This window comes from Accipiter gentilis, chromosome 11 (genome assembly GCF_929443795.1).
Source record: "Accipiter gentilis chromosome 11, bAccGen1.1, whole genome shotgun sequence".
Taxonomy (NCBI): Eukaryota; Metazoa; Chordata; class Aves; order Accipitriformes; family Accipitridae; genus Astur; species Astur gentilis.
The window spans coordinates 17,207,605-17,226,700 of NC_064890.1; the positions used below are offsets into that span (position 1 = coordinate 17,207,605).

The window sequence follows — 19,096 nt, forward strand, 5'->3', positions numbered from 1 at the left end:
TGTTAGAGAAGATCTGAAGGTAGCTATGGACACGAACTTTTGCAATTACGTCTTTGAAAAGGCGTACACTGCAACTATTAATTTGAGTTCATACCAATTTGAATCAAGGGCATGGGATATTAATTTACATCTACTTAAAACCAGGATAATAAATCATATGGGAAGACATTGTTTTAAAAGCGTTTCTTTTTTAAGATGGAACAATTTTTGCTTTATGAAAACACTAGACTATCTGGGCAACTAACAATCTGAAATTGAAAGCAACCCCTTCCCTATCACTGACACAAAGTTGCAATTCAAGTACACTCGCAACATTTCTTGAACAGTTTTTATTTACAGATCCACAGCCAAGTACCAAAACATCTTTCTACAAACCAATTAGCTCCCAAGTTTCAGCACGAACATTCTCACAGTGATCAGGCCAGCTCTAGCAACAAGCAGCTTCTCCCCCCAGTGGAGCAGACATTTCTGCTCACACATGGCAAACAGCTCTCCCGTACCACCACAGACTTCAGCAAGCCACGGCGCACTGCTAAATACAGCAGTGCCCCAAAACCCCCCAAAGCACCCCATTCATTTCCGCTCCTGGTAACGTTGCACACTCCTAGCTATGGCAGCACTGCAATGGCAATTATCTGTACAAATCTTTTTCCTCTTGCTTCCTGCTCCTCATATCCCAAATATCCCTGCAGCTGAAGGAACAGCATGAGGCCCTGAGCATATTCCAAGATTAAGCACAAAAATCTCACAAATTAAGGGCATATTAGCTACACATTGCTAGCTAGGTTAGCATTTCTGTCTCGTGGAGAGATTATTTTTGTTTGCAAAATGATGTTTGTTAGTAAACCCAATTATCTGCATTCATCTAAAGCCTACTTTTAAGAAGTATGTTTTTCTTAACAAAAAGACATGAAGATGCCTCAGCTGACATACAAATGTCACTGAATTGAAAATAAAAAGCATATCCTATCTAACAAGAGATAAGCAAGGAAACCAAAGCTTTTCATGGAAAAAAAAAGCAGGATGGTGAACATAGACAAGGAACTAGAGATAATTGGAAGCAGTCATTTTCACGGACTATGGCTTTACACTTTTTCACTACACAAAAACTAGGTGATGCATTTGAAATGCAGTATGTCAACTACTATAGGGCTAAGACACTTGAGCATTTATATTTCATATGTGCATCATCCAATTAAAAATAGTGAGAATTTCAGAAAATCACCATGTCTCACAGTCTCAAAAGTATAATTACTTTGCTTTCTTCAATTTGTCCTCCATTTTTTTCTCTTTAGACAGCAATGAATAGAATGAATAAGTGAAAAAAATAAGAATTCTGTGAAATTTAATAATAAAACAGCAGAAGATTTGCTAACTTTCTAAGCAAAAAAACAATGACATCACCTCAACAGTAAGCTTTCAAGTTTCATTTTGTTCTCTCAGACCAGACATGAAAATTCCACAAATACCAAAAATAGCAAAATAAGACATTTTAAAAGACGAGCAAAACTTGCTCTTCTTCTAGAACTTAACATACAATATGTATTTAAAATTACATACAAGGATATTCTAGCTAAATCTGTTACTAAAACAAGCAATCAGCCATGACAGAACTTGAATTTTTCTAATTCTCAGAAACAGTCTTGCTAAAAACCCTGATGCTATGACTTCAAGGAGCATTGCATTAAGCAGTTGGTCACCTCAACAAGATGGAACAAGACTGCCACCTTGTGAAGAAGAAAAGAAAAAAAAAAAAAAAAAAAAAGCAGACCCGCATTAACAGGACAAAACCCAACTCTGTCCCCAGAGACTATAGAATACTTTTTCCTACAGTTTTTTTAACAGAAGCAATGCATCTGATTTATCTACTCACAAGAAAAGCAACAGATTAAAAAATATTTCAGCACGCACATATTGCTTACAGCGTAAAATTCTTGCTAATTTTGAACATGAGCATGTGTTGTCAAAGAACTTAAAAGGAATGAAATATAGAATGCTCATGAATAACAGAAAATACAGTTCACAGCATAGAGGATTATCAAACAAACTTCCTATCTTCCCAAATGACCACTTGTTTTTTAACTAAAAGAAAAAAACCAATGTGTTTGATTATTTGTCTTTTCTTTTTTCCACCTCAAAACAATTCAGCCATGCTGTGGCTGTTCAGCTCTCTATTTTTATTATTCTGACAGTTACTGAAAAATCATCATCTCTTTCTGAGAAAAACTGAAGCTGAGCCTTTATTTTTAAACAGTGATTATAAAAAATGTTAACTGCGCTACTTTGTTTTCATCTTGGACATTTCAACAAATTAGTGTGATTTTTTTTCTGAATGGATAGCTAATTAATAAGATTTACAATAAATTATCATTTTAATGCTGTTCTAAGTAATTTCATTGCCAAATGACACCTGCTGAGGAATTAACCTAAAGTAAGCCATTATGGTTCTACTGAAACTAAAAGACCTTGGCAACATAAACCAAGATAAACACAGTCCTTTCTGCATGTCTTTAAGGTGAATAGCTAATAAATTATGAACAATTACAATGGAAATATTCCAGGAGTAAAATACTAAAATTGATTTTCCAAAAGATACTTGCTCCAGGATTATAAAGTATGTTTAACTAATTCTTTTATCTAAACAGTTCTACTGCTGCTGACATCTGTCAAATTTCTAAGAGATGTTGATGGAATTTGGGGACCTTTCTTTATGACTAATTAGTCATTAATGATATAATTACAACCATCTTGATTTCTGAGACTGAATCAGGCTAGCATTGAATATTACCTGCAAACTCCCTGTGATTCATTAGCAAAAGTGAAAACGTAGCTTTATTCTAAAAATAAATTCTTTCATGTTTTAGTAATTCATGGACTTCCCTCTTTAAACTTACATCAACTCAGACTGCATTTAAATTAGCAAAATACATTGAGAATAATTGTACTCAAATTAAAATACATAAGTACACTGATAAATCCCCATAAAATACTATGCCATCTTATAATATTGGTTAAAAACCCTGAACAGTTCACACATATCTCTCTACATGTAATTTTTCTACTGTCTTGTGATGAGGAGCTCATTAGAAGGTATGGTGCTCTAAATTTTGGGGGATTTTTTGCATTCACTTTTCTTTACAAAAGAAATGCATTAAAATTATATATATTTAAACTCATTTCTTTTCACCTGAAATCTGGCTGCTGTCTCAGGTAGGAAGCAAAACCACTGTTTCTTAACAGCGTTGATAATTGAAGGCATTCAGATACCAGTATCAACAGAGATGCTGGACAAAACAAAACACCTGTGGACTATGGAAGCACAGAAATTTTTGCATCTTGTCAAGTGAATGAACACCTACTCCCCTACATAAAGCCAGAAAAAAACCCTGACCTAGAAGACAACTCAGAATTCCAGCCAGAGCCCCATCCCTTTCCATGTTACCACTTCCACTCACTCAGTACTAAAATTTGAGGACACATATGAAGTTGTACTAAAACACACATATGCTCTTTACCTTGTTTATGTTTTTACTGGTATGGTATACAAAAACAGAATTGGAAGTGGAAGGCATGCCAGACTTTCTCCCTCAAATCTGTCATACTAAAATCACAACACAAGGCAACATCCTGGACTCTGCAAGAACCACGTCGGACTCTTGAAAAGCAACCCATTTGGGGTTTCTCTTGCCCCTTCAACGTATATATAAACAAACAGGGAGCGATATAATAAACCTGCTCATTGAAGAATGGCTTTAAGGTTTCCTTAGAAGAAACAGGGTTGCAAAAACATTGGACAGGAGAATCTGAGTTAACCACACTCTTCCTAGTGTTAGTACAGGGAAGGGATCAGAGCCAGGACATTGATCTGCATACTGTAACAGAAGAAAAACCCCAGTAACGGTACCTATGTGAGTAATAACTCCACAGTACTGACCTTTTGAGAAACAATTCCATTTCAGAGTGACTGGAGTGGCAATAATATGATATGTTTGCACAGATTTCACTGCAGTATTTTCATTACAGAAGAAGAAAGAACTTAAAGCTGCTACACAGTATGTGAAGTTTTGGATCCCCCTGCTGCCACGTAATTTAGTTATATTTATAAAACTGCTTACTAGTTAACTTTAAGTGATCAAATATTTTTGAGTCTAATTAAAGTAATTTACTGACAGGAACCATTACAGCCTTCTTTTATTCTGATGATAATGTGCTAGATGCTTTTAAATATATATATATATATATATATACACACATACATTGTATTCTACCTTTGTAAAACAAAATACATACTCCCTAGTTCCATTAGATTTGTATATATATGAAAAACATTTAAAAGAACAATTCAGTAATGCCATTAGTATTTCTTTAAGATTACAGGTCAAAGATCTTAGAAATAACTTGGTTCAACTTGGGAGTGCACTCATATCCTACTTCAATACAAACCTGTGAACACAGAACCTCAGGACATAAAAGCCTGGTTATTTAAAAGGGTATTCATTAGACTGCATTCCACTGTGTAACACGTTTCAGTCTGACGTACATAAATTGCTCCCTTTCTAATAGGTCACATTATCAACAGCAATTTGTCTTTTGTTGTACAAAAACATTTATTCTCCCAAAGAAGGTACATGCACACAGCCTCCACTATATTTTCTAAATATCAGTTTGAAATAAGATTTTCAAAATGCGATAATGATTTAAGAGCCTACATTCTGTTTGCAAAACTAAAGTAAGCATTTATTGACCAAAAAATCACAAAAGTCAGTGGGATGTAGGAGGTTTTGAAAACATTATACTTTAGCAGTGGTTCATACCTTGACCGCTAGCAAACCTAGATGGCAGTGACCTGATCCAAGGAGTAAATATACACCCAGAGGTAACAAAAAGGTTAAACACTTAAATACTTTACATATAAACCTCTGAAACACAAACTGTCATACCTTCAAGGGCATATTATATCATATTTTATTATAATGAAAAAATGACTGTAAACATCTCCCTTATTTCACATTAATTACAGAAAGGCGTTCTCAAATTTCCCTTCATATTGAATTTGTTAATTCCAGGAGTTCATAAATTCGATATACGGAGTATCTTCACATTACAACAAATCAGATCTCACATTCAGTTTGAAGAAATAAGCAAACAGCTTACTTCCCCAATTCCAACTGGGGAGAAAAGTCCTCACATAATGCAAAACATATTGCTTCATTCCAGAGCCCACAGTCCTGAAACAGAACTGGGTTTTCCTAAGGGTATGAAAGTATCGGGGGGGGGGGGGGGGGGGGGGGGGGGAAGGAGAAAGTCACCACATAAATCTCTGGATTTCGTCACTATTTGGCCATTGGAATGTTCTGTTTAGAAAAAAATAAAAAGTTACTGCATTCACAACAATATAAAAAGCCAGCTCCAGAAGTTGTCTATATAGAGATGGAAATGGAATATTGAGCCTATAAATTAAGAATGGCAAAATAAAGTAACGAAATTCCAGCAATTTTTGAGGAACCGTGACTGCTAATAAACATACAAAATACATTAAGATCCAGAATATCGATTTTGATTTTAGTGTATCAACAAAACTCCAGCCAGCAAATATATAGACTGGAACTAAGACATATTTTACAAGCTCGTGTCTTTGGAAGACTTTTCTCCAGACATAGAATGTGTAATGTCTGTTATCTGCTAGTAAATACTTATGAACATAGGTATATTTCCAGATCAGGAATAAAGAGACGACAGCGATTAAGCTGTACTGCACAGGGTGCTTTCGTAATGACAGAAGGAACTTCCTGATTTTAGCAGGGGTCAATAAATGAGGGAATGAGAAAAAGACAGTAAAGGACAGAAAATAGAACAGCTGAGGAAAGTGGAAACAGGCTTCGTGGCTACTTCTGTCACCAACAACTATTCCACCATTGATGAAGACAAAAACAAAGAACACAGTCACTAATATAATGTATGGCCAAGTTAAAGCAGTAAGTGTAACTAAGTTTTTAGGCGATATTAAGTATTTAATAAGAAACTGCAATATTCTGCTCAAATCTGAAAATGATCCTTTCTTGGAAGAAATCTTTTCATCTTTCTTTTTCTGTAACTCTGTCTTCCAGGCTTCATTTAGCTTCCCTGCAACAACATTTCCAGCACAAAAAACTGTCCACACAATATTCGTCTGACGAAACATGAAGCCACAAAATCCAAGAAGAGCTGAAGTTTTATGGTTACCATAAAGGCACATTAAATAGGCAAAAAGAGTAAAAAATACTGATCCTGGGTCCGTATAATAAAGGAATGTAAAAAAATAAAGGGTGGGAAACACTGCAAGAGTTAATGTAGACAAGATTCTCTGGAAAGCAGACACAGCCTAGAGAAGAAGCAGAAAAATGTGGTTAGCAATATCCAATAAAAATATAATAATAATAATAAAAAAAAACAAATAAAGAGTATCATTCTTGAGAATTCCATTAACACAATATAACATCTCTTATGCTCTTTGGTTCCATTACTGCACAAGCACACATGCTGTATTTTTGTTAACCTCCTGCTCAGTGTCAGACTATACAATGTTATAAGAAAGCACGGAACATTATTGCAGATGAGTTAAAAATACAGCAACAAAAATACACCAACTTCTTTCATATGTCAGGTGTTCACACATTTGTGGCATTAAAATAATTGTGGGAGTATAACTGCTCCCATACCTAGGATAAAAGAGCTGCACTAATGGACAAAAGAAAAGAAAAAAAAAAATCTGATGTTTTATGCCCCTGCAATCTCATCATCAAATTCTGTTTATTTGTGAACAGCAGAACACATCATTCTACGCTTTTACTATTACCTCTTTCAAAGCCAATCCACAAAGCTGCCAGTTCCAAGTTTCTGATCTTTGGTGCAGCTTTTATTGTTTATCTTCATTATAAGTCATGAGTTAGAAAAGAAACATTAAAGACCATGCAGTTAAAAACTCCTCCCAATTATCCCACTCACTACATGATGCAATGCAATTCACAACATGAAAAAATGTTGCATGAATGATGTTTCTAAATGATGTAGCATGGAGTGAAACAGCCAGTCACCACCTTACAGAAAAGGGGAATAGTGAAAATGCTGAGTCGAAAGAAGTGCCCACAATACAACTGTATTTTCTAATGCTTAGAATACTGTCATGAAACCTTTTGTCTTCTTACATTTATATTTCCACTGGCAAGCATAAAACTAAAAGTGTTCTAAAAGTGGAAACAACTTATTGAATTTGACCCAGTTCTGTATAGTCTTATCATATGCTTAAACATAAAAGTCTCCTGTGAGAAAACACATCAGAAGAAATTTTCTTTATAGTAAAGGAATCCTTCAGTTACCTGGGAACAGGAAAAAATGTTCTTATGGTTAAAAGGGAAACTAAAAGAACTTCACTAAGGTGAACCGCTTCAAACATAGAATATTCTTGTATCCAAGTCAAACTGTTAAGGTCTGGACGGGTGGACAGCTAGACAGGTAAAAACTGACTGGATGGTTAACTGGTCACACTCCATCCAAAGGTGAGTGTAACAACCAGAATATCACAGGGATCTATACTGGGACTGGTCCTGTTTAACATCATTATCAATGACTTGAAGGCAGCAAGAGTACACTCTCATCAAGTCTGTAGATGACACTAAATGGGGGGGACCAGGCAATATGCTACAGAGCAGAGTAGCCATCCAGAGTGACCTAGACAGGATGGAGGAATGGCGCAACAGAAATACTATGAAATTCAGTAAGGACAAATGCAAATGCCTGCACCTGGAAAGGAAGAAATCCCCACAATGATACAGGCTCAGAACAGAGTAGCTGAAGAGCTGGTGCTCTGCGGAAAGGGACCTGGGGGTCTTGGCAGACAGCGAGGTGAACATGAGCCAGCAGCATGCCCTGGCACTACGGAACAGCAACAAACTCCCAGGCTGCATTAGCAAGAACATAGCAGCAGATCAAGAGAAATGATGACCCCTTTTTACTCTACTTGTTAGGCTGTGCCTAGAATACCACGTCCAGTTTTGTGCCCTGTGATACAAAAAAAGGCACTAATAAGCAGGACCAATGGCAGAGGGCCACCAAGACAGTTGAGGGCTGAAGCACCTGCCTCCAGAGTAGAGGCTGAGGGAGCTGGCCTTGTTCAGCCTGGAAAATTGATGGCTTGGGAGGACCAATCAGCAGCCTACCAATACATGTGGGGATGTCAACAGGTAAAGGGAGCAAGGCTCCTCACAGTGGTACGCGGTGGGAGAAAAAGAGACAACAGTCCTAAGTGGTACACGGTGGGAGGACAAGAAACAACAGCCATAAACTGAAATGAGAGGTTCAGACTGGATGGAAGAAAAACCTTCTTCACTGTAAGGCCAGTCAGGCATGAAGCAGGTTGTCCAGAGAGGTTGTGCAGTCACTCTCCATCCTTGGAGAGCCTTCTAGGCCCCAACCCTGAGCAATGTGGTCTGACCTCAGGGCTGGCTTCCTTTGAGCTGGAAGGTGGACCTCCTAAGGTCCCTTCCAACCTGAATCATTCTCCAATTCCTTCCAACTTGAATTATTTTCTGGTTCTAAATATTGACATCAAACCTGGTATCTTTCTAAAGATATTTAGTTTAAATGCAGCTCACAGGGCTTCACGCAGGATTCACTGGTTGAAGTTCTGTGGAGAGTCTTAAGCAATTCTAGCTAGATGAGCATTCAGACCTTTGACCCATTCAGACCTCTGACCCATTCAGACCTCTATACATGTACTAACTTTATTTCAACGGGACCGCTTACAGTTATGCACACGAGTAAATTTTTAGAGGATTGTGCACTGAGAGAGAAAAAAGATTTTTTGATTTTTTTTTTTTTTTTTTTTTTTTTAGAGAAAAGGAATGTGCCTCCTTGGCCAAACTGGTAGTGGCACTTGCAGTTATATAGAACTGAGGACAGCTCACCTACGTAGTGAAGCCAACATACAGAGCCATTGAACTTGCTTGCATGAGTGCATAAAATTATCCTACTTTGACCGTACCTTATTCTTCAGATGGATCTTGAGCAGAAGTAAATACAGTAAATAGAAGTTCCCAGCGCTGAAAAGGAGGTTAATAAACCTGAGCATTCCCACAGAGCACACCACGCTTCCCGTCCACCCGAAGAGCCGTGCCGCGGGCTTCACTACTCCCACCGAAGCCAGGTACAAGCCCGGCAGCGTGGTGATCATGGGGTCCCACTGGAAAGTGGAGAGGGACAGAGGGTTACGGACCAGACACAGGCAACATGTCACCACCGGCCGTTCCCGCCCACACCCCGTTTCGCTGGCCTGGACGTTTAGGGAGTTTCGGGCGTTATTACGGAAATTTCTGAGCGCTCGGTACCCTGGCCGGTGCGCTGCTGCACCCCCGTGCAACGCGAGCAGGCACCCGCGTTTGGGACAACACCGACCACAGATTTCAAAGCGCCCACGGTCTGTTCACAGAAGTCACCTACGATCATCACCACAGCAATCGCCTATCATCTGACTGGGCGACGCGAGCCGGGACGGCTCCCGCGCAGCACCTGGAGGAAGCGGCCGTGGCAGTAGGCCTGCGCCTGGGGGACGTGGAAGGCCTCGTCCATGTAGGGCCCGCGCTGGCGGCGGTTGATGGCCGCGAAGAGCAGGCACGACAGCAGGAAGGCGCCGCTCATGGCGGCGGAGAAGCCGTAAGCCTCGGACCGCTCCATGCCGCCGCCGCGCTGGCCGGGAAGGGGCCGCCCTTCCGGGAAGGGCCGGGCGCGGGGAGGAGGGGCCTGGCGGCGCGGGCGCCTCCCGGGCGGCGGGGAGGGCGCGGGGGTACGGCGGCGGCCGGGCCGGGCCGCGCCGGGCCGGGAGGGCGGGAGGAGCCGGGCGGGGGCGGCGGAGGCGGCGGCTGCCGTCGGCGGGAAGGGGTGAGGAGAGCGGCGGGCCGGGCGGGCGGGAGGTGCGGCCTGCCTCCGGCCGAGTGGTTTCCCCTCGGGGGAGGGCTGAAGGCCGTCCATGAGTGGCTGCGTGTGACTAAGATGGCGCGAGACACGAGGCGAGAGCGGGCGCGTCTCTGTGCGATCGTTGCTCTGTAGGGCCGGTGCTCCCGGGGCCGGTCTGCGCCATCGGTGAGAGATGGATTTAACGCATCAGCTGGAGCTGTTCCCCGGCTGCAGCGTGACTCTCCTCCTCTTCAACCACGTGAAAAACGCCGCTGCTCTGAGGAAAAAAGCCATGGAAGGATCCCTTGAAGGAGCGTTAATAAACCCTGCAATGGTGAGTGAACGCTTCTGCCGGCCTGCGGGTACTGCGCTGACAGCTTTGAAGGCAGTGTGGGAATCCTTCTCTTTGGGAACTCTGAAGAGCGACCTGTGCTTGTAATCGCTGTCACACGAGTTACACGTACCTCGCACTCTCCCTCCTTGGTTTTCATTACAGTGTCGTACAGCGTAAGGGCTCATCTGTGTAAAAGAAGGAGCCAGGATTGGCCAAGACAAGCGTCGCCTTGATTCACTTCACGTCCTGCGTGGTGGAGCTATTTAAATCCACTTCCATCTGTATAAATGTAGCACTAACTGCTTAATGCTGTCAAAGATCTACTATTTGGAGCTTTTGTTCTCATTTAAACCCATAACTAGTTTCCGAATCTAGTAGTTTTTTTCTTAGAATTGGCAAAGCAGTAGTTACAGAAGGGCGGGGGGGGGGGGGGGGGGGGAATCTAATCTGACAATTTACTGACAGAAAATTTATTAATGTGATTCTTTTTTTCAAAAGATTTCAGTAATCTGACTGAGAGAGTGTAATCTTTATGTCAGGTATTACCCCACACAGGAAATAATCACATTGACTTTGGAAGAGCAAGTACTGCTAAAATAACTAGCAGAATACTGTTTTGCTCACTTCTACAATTGCAGACTTTGGCTATCAAAAATAAGTGGTCAGGATTTTTTTCAGAGTTCAAAACAGTACGTTAAATTTCTGTTTAACTTCTCCTGTTATGTTTTACAGATTGTAGATCCTTTTCAAATTCTTGTGGCGGCCAACAAAGCAGTTCATCTACACAAGATAGGTAAAATGAAGACCAGAACTCTCTATGCAGAAATTATTTTCAGCCTTTCACCAAACAACAATGTAAGATTTACTGAAAAAGTGTATTTTTTGCCAGAGAAGCTTGCCAAGGTCCGTGCAGCCAAACTAAATATATGTATTCTCTTAACTGTTTATCTGGCTACTAGTAGAAGTTACTGTTATTTTTAATAACACTAATATGCTGTTATCTTCTGTAGCTTGTCAGAATTCCATTAATGTAAAACGTGTGTCAGTTTATACTCATGGTTTATTTGACCCAGTAACTGAAAAGGTTGCTTACGTGTAGTGAGAAATTGACTCATAATGTTTTGATACTTCTCATCTTTTTTCAGATTTCAGATGCATTTAAAAAGTTTGGCATTTCAGACAGTGACACAGCAGTACTCATTGTTCTGGTTGTGGACAGAGAAAAAAATGTAAATCTGGAAGATATAGCATCTCAGGTAGAAGGCCAACAGGTTTCTCTAGATGAACTCCCCCAACTAACAGACACTGCCAAAGTTAAGAAGGTATGTAGCCAAAAGAGATGACTGGCATAGAGAAAAGGGATAGTTTATTTAGTTATCTGATTAAATATCAATGGACGTAATTAACTTAGGGTCTGTATTTCTTTAGCGCAACTGGAACCTTGTTTTAAGTGAACCATGATGATTTCTTTCTTAGAATTTTTTTACTTGAAAAAAGTTCTAGTTGTCACACCCTGACATCACACATTTTAAGTCCAAAATTCTTAACATTGTCAGGAAGTTGGAACATAAAAATAAATTCCAGATTGCTGCCTACTATTCAGGCACTTTTGCTTCCTGTTTTCTCAGGCAAATACCCATTTAATTAAAAATAAATTTTCAGTTCTGAACAGTTTCATAATCTTAAGCACATAAATAGTCCCAGCATGGGTGGTAAAATAAAAATGTGTTGATTAGCTGCTAGGAGCTGTGTTAGGGCATGTGTGCTCTTAACAGATTACCATATGCTAGATAGGTATCTTGAAGCATATGTTTTTCACTGGATAAAATTCAAGCAACTTGAATCATCTTGATCGTGTCCATCAAAGTAATGATGGGAGACATAAATAAAATTGTGGACAAATCATAGCGTATAACATAGAGCTAAAAGGGCTGCTCTCATTCAGTTTCTTAGCTTTCTTTATGTCTTGCAGTTTCAGAACTTGCTTGGTTCCTCAGTCCCAATTTTGTTTTGCAGTCAAAACGAGATAGGAATTTCCAATGTAAAAAGTATGGGAGAGGGGGAAATACTTTCTTGGTTCTTTCAGATATGTGATCATTTTTTCTCTTCCTTACACAGCTTTTTTGTTTTTCTTGTTCTTTTTTTCTGCAGATGTACAAAGTTACTCCACAGGAAGAAAAAATCGGCACCTTATTGGATAGTATTGTTTGCAGAATGTCAACAAAAGATGTTTTATGAAAATGTGGAAATAAATTTTTTTTTAAGGAAAAAGAGGGCTTTTTAAGTTGTAAAAACAGTGCATTGCAATTCATTCTGCATTTCGGAGAAAGTGCTGTAGTACTGAGTAGTTTGATAACACCTGAGCTTTAACCATAAATGATTAAGCTTGGACAGGGGGGTAATCTGAGCTGTGTTCTAAGCACAGAGAGCAGTTGCTGTGCAAAGCAGAATTTGCTGTTGGCATTTCTGTCCATTTCTTAACAAGAAAAAATCACTTTTGCCGGTACCTTAAGTTCTGATCATAAAGAGCAGGCTTGGAAATCTGTACTTACTTTTCTGTTTCATCAACTGTTTTACTAGTCCCAGATAGGATTCAAACATTGTAAACCATTTTTATTAACCGTCCCCTGATTTGTTCTGTTTTGGCACCGCTGATGGATGATATCTTTTTAACGATACTGCTGCTGGAAAAGGTGTCTCTGTGGCACAAAGTATTGCTGGTGGACTAGAAAAAGGAAAATTGCCATGAACTATCAGCAGCGTCTCCCTTTTTCTGCTGATGGAATAAGAGTCGCTGCCTAGCCTTTGGGAGCACAAAGGGATGGGAGGGGCACCATGGCAGCCAGTGGTGGCAGCAGCATGGAGCAGGGGCATCAGAGATGGAGATGGAGAACAATGAATAAGGTTGGTATGGCTACGGTAGTGGTAGCAACTGACAATCCGATGTCATCAGATGCAGCGTACTGCTGAGGTACCAGTGTGTTGCTGTGGTGCTTCTGTGTTGGCATTAAAGGATAATGAGAGGTGCTTTTACTTTATAACGCTGAATTATGCATGGTGATGCTGACTTTCTAGGGCGTAGTTCCAGGTGCAGAATTCAGACAAATTTGCACCATAGATTTATTCACTTGTAAGTACAACTTACATAGCATACTGAAAGGATCATTGAACTTGTTTTGTTGAACCAGTGTTAGGAAAGGACATCAAAGGGAACTAAAGACATCAAAGGGAACTAAAAAGAATATTGATTTCCAATAGTCACCAAGTCCAACAGCCCTGCATGAGTATCATTTAATCTTATGCAGGCATCCTGTTTAAGAAAAATTACTGTCCTAATTAGGTAGAAATCCATACTGTTTGTTATTGTTATGCTGTATTGTTTTTCTGGGCCATGTATAAAACCGTATAGCTGTCTGCATTTTGGGGTTTTTTTTCCCTAATATTCTCTGAGGTATTACAATTCGTGTACTTATAAGATACTTGGGAGAGTATGCCCCAGATTCTTACAGTTAGTGTTTGGGAAAACAAAATGTATTTTGGGGAAGAGGCAATTCTGAGTTAGAGTTGAAGTGTTACCCACTACATTAAACAGACTAGTAAACTGATAGATAGACCTAGCATTGTTTGTGTTTCTGTATTTAATACAGAAATCCCTAGCTTCTGTTTTGCATTTTGATTTTGGTTAATTCTTCCCTCAATTAAAACACAGCAGTACAAATACCATCCTTTTCTTACCAACCAAATCAATGGTAAAATACTTACCAAGTACCAAGGGAATTACGACATTTATCAAAAGAAATGATTCAGGACAAATGGTTGTGCTGATACCTTGATTTAAAGATGGTTTTACAGAATCGATCACCCTCTATTAAAGGGAAATGGGAGGCACTAGTGAAAAATGAAGCTTAGAAGGGCTTGAGTCTTTTGAAATAAAATGTGTGTAACATCAGCTTGTGAGAATGACCATGGAAAAGACTTGTTTTCTTTTTCTGACAGTCCAGTTGGTACACGGAGTATATCGTCAGATTTGGTGGCTGAACTGCTGACGTTGGTTTTGGTAGCTTAAAATAACAGCAGGCAGGTATGTTTAAACCACAGCCTTTTTAGAAAGTGTGTAAAACATCAATCTGGTCTGTTTAATATAGGAGGAATATTAATAAAAAGATCACTGCGTAACAATTGATATACAAGTTCCAAACTTGGGTTCCCACTTTTGAATTCTTGTCGGTCTGTTTCATTGGTGTAGAAACAGTAAATAGTTTGTTACTGTTCACATGAGTTAAATTATGAAATTGTGATTTATGGTGAGACCTGAATGAACTTTTCGTAGGTGGATTTACTGGAAATGATTTGGGGAGATGAAGCCTCCATAGTGTCACTTAGGCAGATGATTTGGGTCTGTTGGCAGTGAAGACTATGCCATTGCCCTGCAAGACCACAGTTTTCCCCTAGTCCTAGTTCCATTATCCAAGTTAAATTATTTACAGAAACTGGTAATAAATGTAGATTTTGTTGACCCTGCAAAGTTATGCCTGTCTTTCTGAACACATTAGAAATCAGTAAATTTGGTTCTATAATGTTACTGTTAAATCAACCACCACTGTTTTCCAGCAAAGCAAAATTTTTAAGGGAAAAAGACAGGTTTTTCAAAACATTAGTGTTCTGCTGCTGTCTCCTCTGAACTTTCATACCTCATCTCCTCTATCGCAAGGTGAAAGAGAGGAATACCTTATTTGGATCTCCAGTGCTTCAGAGGCAGGATTATACCTGCAGGATTTACAAATTTAACAACTAAATCCAAAAGTATGACGTGTGGTCAGTTGTTCTAGCTTTTCTTTTAGGTGGGGTGGTGGTTGTTTTTTGTTTGGGGTTTTTTTGCCTGTGCTATCTTTTTAACTTTGTGTCTGTGACAAAAATTGAGTGAAACCAGCAGCCTGTGCTTCTAAAGGCGATGACTAAAACCTCATCTGCCACAGAACTCACTTTCCTGTTTGAATGCTTTGCAATACATGAGTTTCTTGTGGGGCAGGGGGGGAGGGACAGACAATGACAGGAGACAGGACAAGCAAGAAACAGACTGTACAAAGCCATCTTTTACAATGACTTTGTAGTATGTGGTAAAGCCAGCAGGTTATTGCTGTGAGAGTTAAAGATGGTTCCCAAGCTTTCAGCCCAGGTAGATCTGATACATGTCCAAACTGCTGGCCTGTCCATAACAGGTATACCTCTGGGCATGCAGCAGGAATGCAAACATACACTCAGGGAAAACTTGCCCACGCTGTCGTGACAGAGGTAGTTGTCCTCCGAGAGGACACTGGGATTTGCCAGCAGCCTTAACCTGCAGGCTGGTGCTTGTGTGCGGGATCAGATGCGTGCCCGTCCATGGTTGGGGGAGTGTATATTTTGCCACCTGGCAAATCTCGCAATGATGAGAGGGACAGTTGGAGGTTCCGCAGGGAAAGAGAGAAGCAGAAGGTAGGCTGCCTCGCACCAGGAGGACTCCTCCTGAGTGCTCTGTGGCCACGTCTGCAGGCCACCATGATGAACATGGCAGCACAAGTGATGCAGATTCACTGGTCTGGCAGCTGAATTTATGAGTTGCAGCTTGCACATCTCTGAACTGTGTGTTGATATTAGTAAAATGCATGTTTCTAAAAGCTACGTATGTTAGAACAAATAGCCAATCTGATTTATAAAGTCTTAAGCAAAGGAAAAATCCATTTCAGCTGTCGGTGACCAGTAGTGAACTCCCCTCACCGTTAAGTGTGGCCCCCTCCCCAGCTCTGTTCACTGGCTTCCCCTCTTCTGTCACCCTGAGATGCCTTTGTCTGATTTTACCCCCAAAGCCCTTCACAGTTCACATTGGTCTCCTATAGCCTAAGCTCACCCTCTTGCCCTGTGTTTTCAAAGCAGCAGCTTCAGGCGCTCCTTCTGTGCTTACTTCAGCTAGGGGAATCTCCATCATTTTCAAAATAAATGATTATTCAGTACCACTCTTTGACCCATTGTCAAAACTCCCTCTCTCCTGCAAAAGCCTTGATGACATTAAGCTTCCAGTGCGCTGAAGCCATCGCCTGTCACGCAACCCCAATCACCTGGGGTTTTTCGTACTGCTGTCAGAATGTCTAAATCTCTCTCTTCTTGTGTACTTCAATGGTACATTTACAAGGGAAGGACCATCCTTTTGCTTTCACTTGTAATAAATAGTACATGCTATATGGTTTATCACTGGGGTCCCTATGTCCTATGTGACAATGTATTTAATGTGCTAATCTGTTTTTTTTATTATCATTCCTTTGTGGGCTGTTCTTTGGAGAGCATCATCAAAGCTTTGTTCCCATGTTAAAGTATGATGAGGTGGCACCTTAACAAGGGTGTTTGCCCAAGTAGGGTAACGCTGGTGGAGTGCTGCATAGATAGAGGAACACTGATTCCACCACCCACACCCGCCTGTTGAGAGCTGACACAGGTGTCTCTGGTGCTACACTGTGCTTTGTAAACACTCCTTGAGGTTTAATGCCATGTAGGTCTTCTCAGAAACATTTCAGTTTGTGCACCCCTCCTGATGATGGATGGATACCAAAATGGACTACGTGATACTTGTAAGAATTGTGTTCTCTACAGGTACTACATAATTACAAACATGCATCTACCTGTTCCTAAGTATTCAAAATGTCTTGCAGCTCTTTGTTTATTAGGATACTGTTTGTTAGTTTGGGCAATGCTGAAATTTGGGGTTTAAGCTGAGTTTAAGCTCCAAAGGCGTGGACTATTGTTCCCAACAGCCACTGCCCCTCAGAGCTGCCAGTCGACTAACCTGAGCTCGTCAGGAGTAGGCATCCATACAATTAACAGAGTTTAACAGAGACTGCCAGCTGGCTGTATTTGCAGAAAGCTTGCAGGTTTTCTGAGTGGAGTTACTTCACTGAAAAAGTGGGAGTATGGAATGCCCCCAATCAAGGATGGGCTGGTGTATGTAGAGGTTGGTACTACTATGAGGTATTAATGAATTATGGAAAAGCAAGCAGTGGTTGCAGATAAATTAAATATATTGGTACAAGATTGAAGACTGAGCCAGTTGGTTCTGCAACAAAGGATGCTTACAAATACATTTTATTTCATGGTTTTATTCCTGAGTTTACAAAGGCATTACCATAAGTTAAAAATATGCAGATGCTAATCCCATATAAATTCTCTTCAGCAACAGAGATGAGAATTTGACTTGTTCAGAGGTCTTCCTTTGCCTGCAGGATAGCTGGTTTTGTTGATTTTTCCCCGCCCTGTGTTGTTGCGACATGGCACATTATTTGCCTGCTTGTAGTGTATGTTTTACCATAGATTGGGACAGGTAATTTTAGCAGAGGTAGAGACTGGACAATGTAAGTTCAAAAATGGAAAACTGGGGTGGATATACAAAACATCAACCAATAAAAACATAAGTTGAACTCTTCTTTTTGGTAGCATATTGTGCTTGAAGTAATTTTCATATACATGTGAAGGGTAATACAAACATGTACAGTGCAAGCAGGTATATGTTATTCACAAAGTCATGTTCTGTACATTGCCTATTAAATTGCTTCACAGGTTCAATTCCACAAGTAGCAACAGTTTAAGCAGTTTCAAGAAAACTGTAATATGTTGAGACCATTTTTTTGTACCTCCCAGGTATGGATAATCGACACAAATATTCCTTTAAATATTTAAAAAAGAAAGCATATTGCTGCTATAAGGATGAATCCTTCCTTGACCAGGCTCCCCAGATTGCCATTAGAAGGATTATGACAATAACTGTGTAAAGGGTATGGACTGTAGCAAGATCATCCCCATGCTGGTGCTTGAACCCAGAGCTGCTATGCCAGTTCTCACTTTTGTTTCCATTGGTTTTCTGTCTGTGAGCACGGAGAGAATGTATCCTGCCATAACAAAAAGCAAGGTTAAGATTAAAAATTATTATTTTTTATTAACAGTTCAGTAGTGTTTATAATGAAGTCCAGAGTGTACATTGTATCATTGACTAGATTTGGGAAAGAGCTCTTCAAACTGTATGGGGCTAATAAAGTAATTTCCATAATTGGAAATGCAAAACATTTACCAGCCATTTGGTATTTCTCTCCCACTGACAGGCAGAGAGACTGGGTATGGGCTTGTTAGAGGATGCACAGTGCTCTTACTCTTCACTATTGATACAGATCAGTTGTATGAGAAAAAACACTTTCACTTTGCAATATTATGAAAGTGGCAGGGTTTAAAAAAAAATTACCAGTTTCCAAAGCTTTAATCCATGGGAATAAGCACAGCATGTGCTGTGTAAGTTTTCTATTCTGCTCTGATAATGTGATTTTATATCTGCTTTTCAGAGGGAACTTCCCTTGGCAGTCTGTCAAGATATTCATTACCCAAAGATACCAATCAGGAGTAACTACACAAAAGGTATCTGCAGGTCTCTCTGGAGTAACATTTTACATTGCTTTGCCACCTTTCCCAAATGGTTTGAAAGTAGAAGTGTTAGCCTATGGTAACTGACCTCCAGTTACTATTATTGCCACTGAAAATTGCCTGCTAAGCCCCAGTGGGCCTGCTTCTTTTTAAGAGAGAAAAATGTTGAATGTCCACAATTCTGTCTGAACTGGAATGCCAAAAGGACATTGAACAGCTTGTGATTTTCGTGTAGCTTAGGAAGAGGTCTGAGAAGAATTAGATGTATTACAGCTCTGGTTCATACATGTTCCTGCTGTTATTATCACAGAAGAGGAGTTACCAAAAATGTTGCTGCAGATACAGTTTATGAGTAAAGAGCTTTTAAACACAAATTATATTTATATACTTATGCACACT

The 19,096-nt window shown here is 40.1% G+C and overlaps 2 protein-coding genes across 5 annotated transcripts; one reads left to right on the forward strand and one right to left on the reverse strand.

The window, feature by feature from the left end:
* Positions 1 to 320: 320 nt before the first annotated feature.
* ALG10 (ALG10 alpha-1,2-glucosyltransferase) lies at positions 321 to 9,808 on the reverse strand. Of its 4 annotated transcripts, none has more exons than XM_049813956.1 (3): positions 9,544 to 9,808; positions 9,020 to 9,217; positions 321 to 3,872 (listed from the first exon to the last, which is right to left on the reverse strand). In XM_049813956.1, the coding sequence occupies exons 1-3, from the start codon at positions 9,706 to 9,708 to the stop codon at positions 3,753 to 3,755; spliced, it is 483 nt and encodes a 160-aa protein (XP_049669913.1). In that variant the 5' UTR covers positions 9,709 to 9,808; the 3' UTR covers positions 321 to 3,752. The 4 variants fall into 4 exon arrangements, with proteins under 4 accessions (XP_049669913.1, XP_049669909.1, XP_049669910.1 ...); XM_049813952.1 differs by lacking the exon at positions 321 to 3,872 and adding an exon at positions 4,174 to 6,361; XM_049813953.1 differs by lacking the exon at positions 321 to 3,872 and adding an exon at positions 4,174 to 6,361 and having other exon boundaries at positions 9,475 to 9,658.
* Positions 9,809 to 9,910: 102 nt separating this feature from the next.
* Positions 9,911 to 14,139, forward strand: TPRKB (TP53RK binding protein). The gene is made up of 4 exons (XM_049813959.1): positions 9,911 to 10,261; positions 10,994 to 11,116; positions 11,407 to 11,583; positions 12,413 to 14,139. Exons 1-4 carry the CDS (start codon positions 10,121 to 10,123, stop codon positions 12,497 to 12,499), a joined length of 528 nt encoding a protein of 175 aa, XP_049669916.1. The 5' UTR covers positions 9,911 to 10,120; the 3' UTR covers positions 12,500 to 14,139.
* Positions 14,140 to 19,096: the final 4,957 nt, after the last annotated feature.

Bases quoted from the DNA above. Each gene is read 5' to 3' on its own strand.
- ALG10 (XM_049813952.1), bottom strand. From the start codon at position 9,708: ATGGAGCGGTCCGAGGCTTACGGCTTCTCCGCCGCCATGAGCGGCGCC. The intron at 9,218-9,543 runs GTGCTGCGCGGG...TCCACTTTCCAG, and splicing joins GCCACGGCCGCTTCCTCCAG to TGGGACCCCATGATCACCAC. The intron at 6,362-9,019 runs GTACGGTCAAAG...CTTCTTCTCTAG, and splicing joins AGATCCATCTGAAGAATAAG to GCTGTGTCTGCTTTCCAGAG.
- TPRKB (XM_049813959.1), top strand. From the start codon at position 10,121: ATGGATTTAACGCATCAGCTGGAGCTGTTCCCCGGCTGCAGCGTGACT. The intron at 11,117-11,406 runs GTAAGATTTACT...ATCTTTTTTCAG, and splicing joins GCCTTTCACCAAACAACAAT to ATTTCAGATGCATTTAAAAA. The intron at 11,584-12,412 runs GTATGTAGCCAA...TTTTTTCTGCAG, and splicing joins ACACTGCCAAAGTTAAGAAG to ATGTACAAAGTTACTCCACA.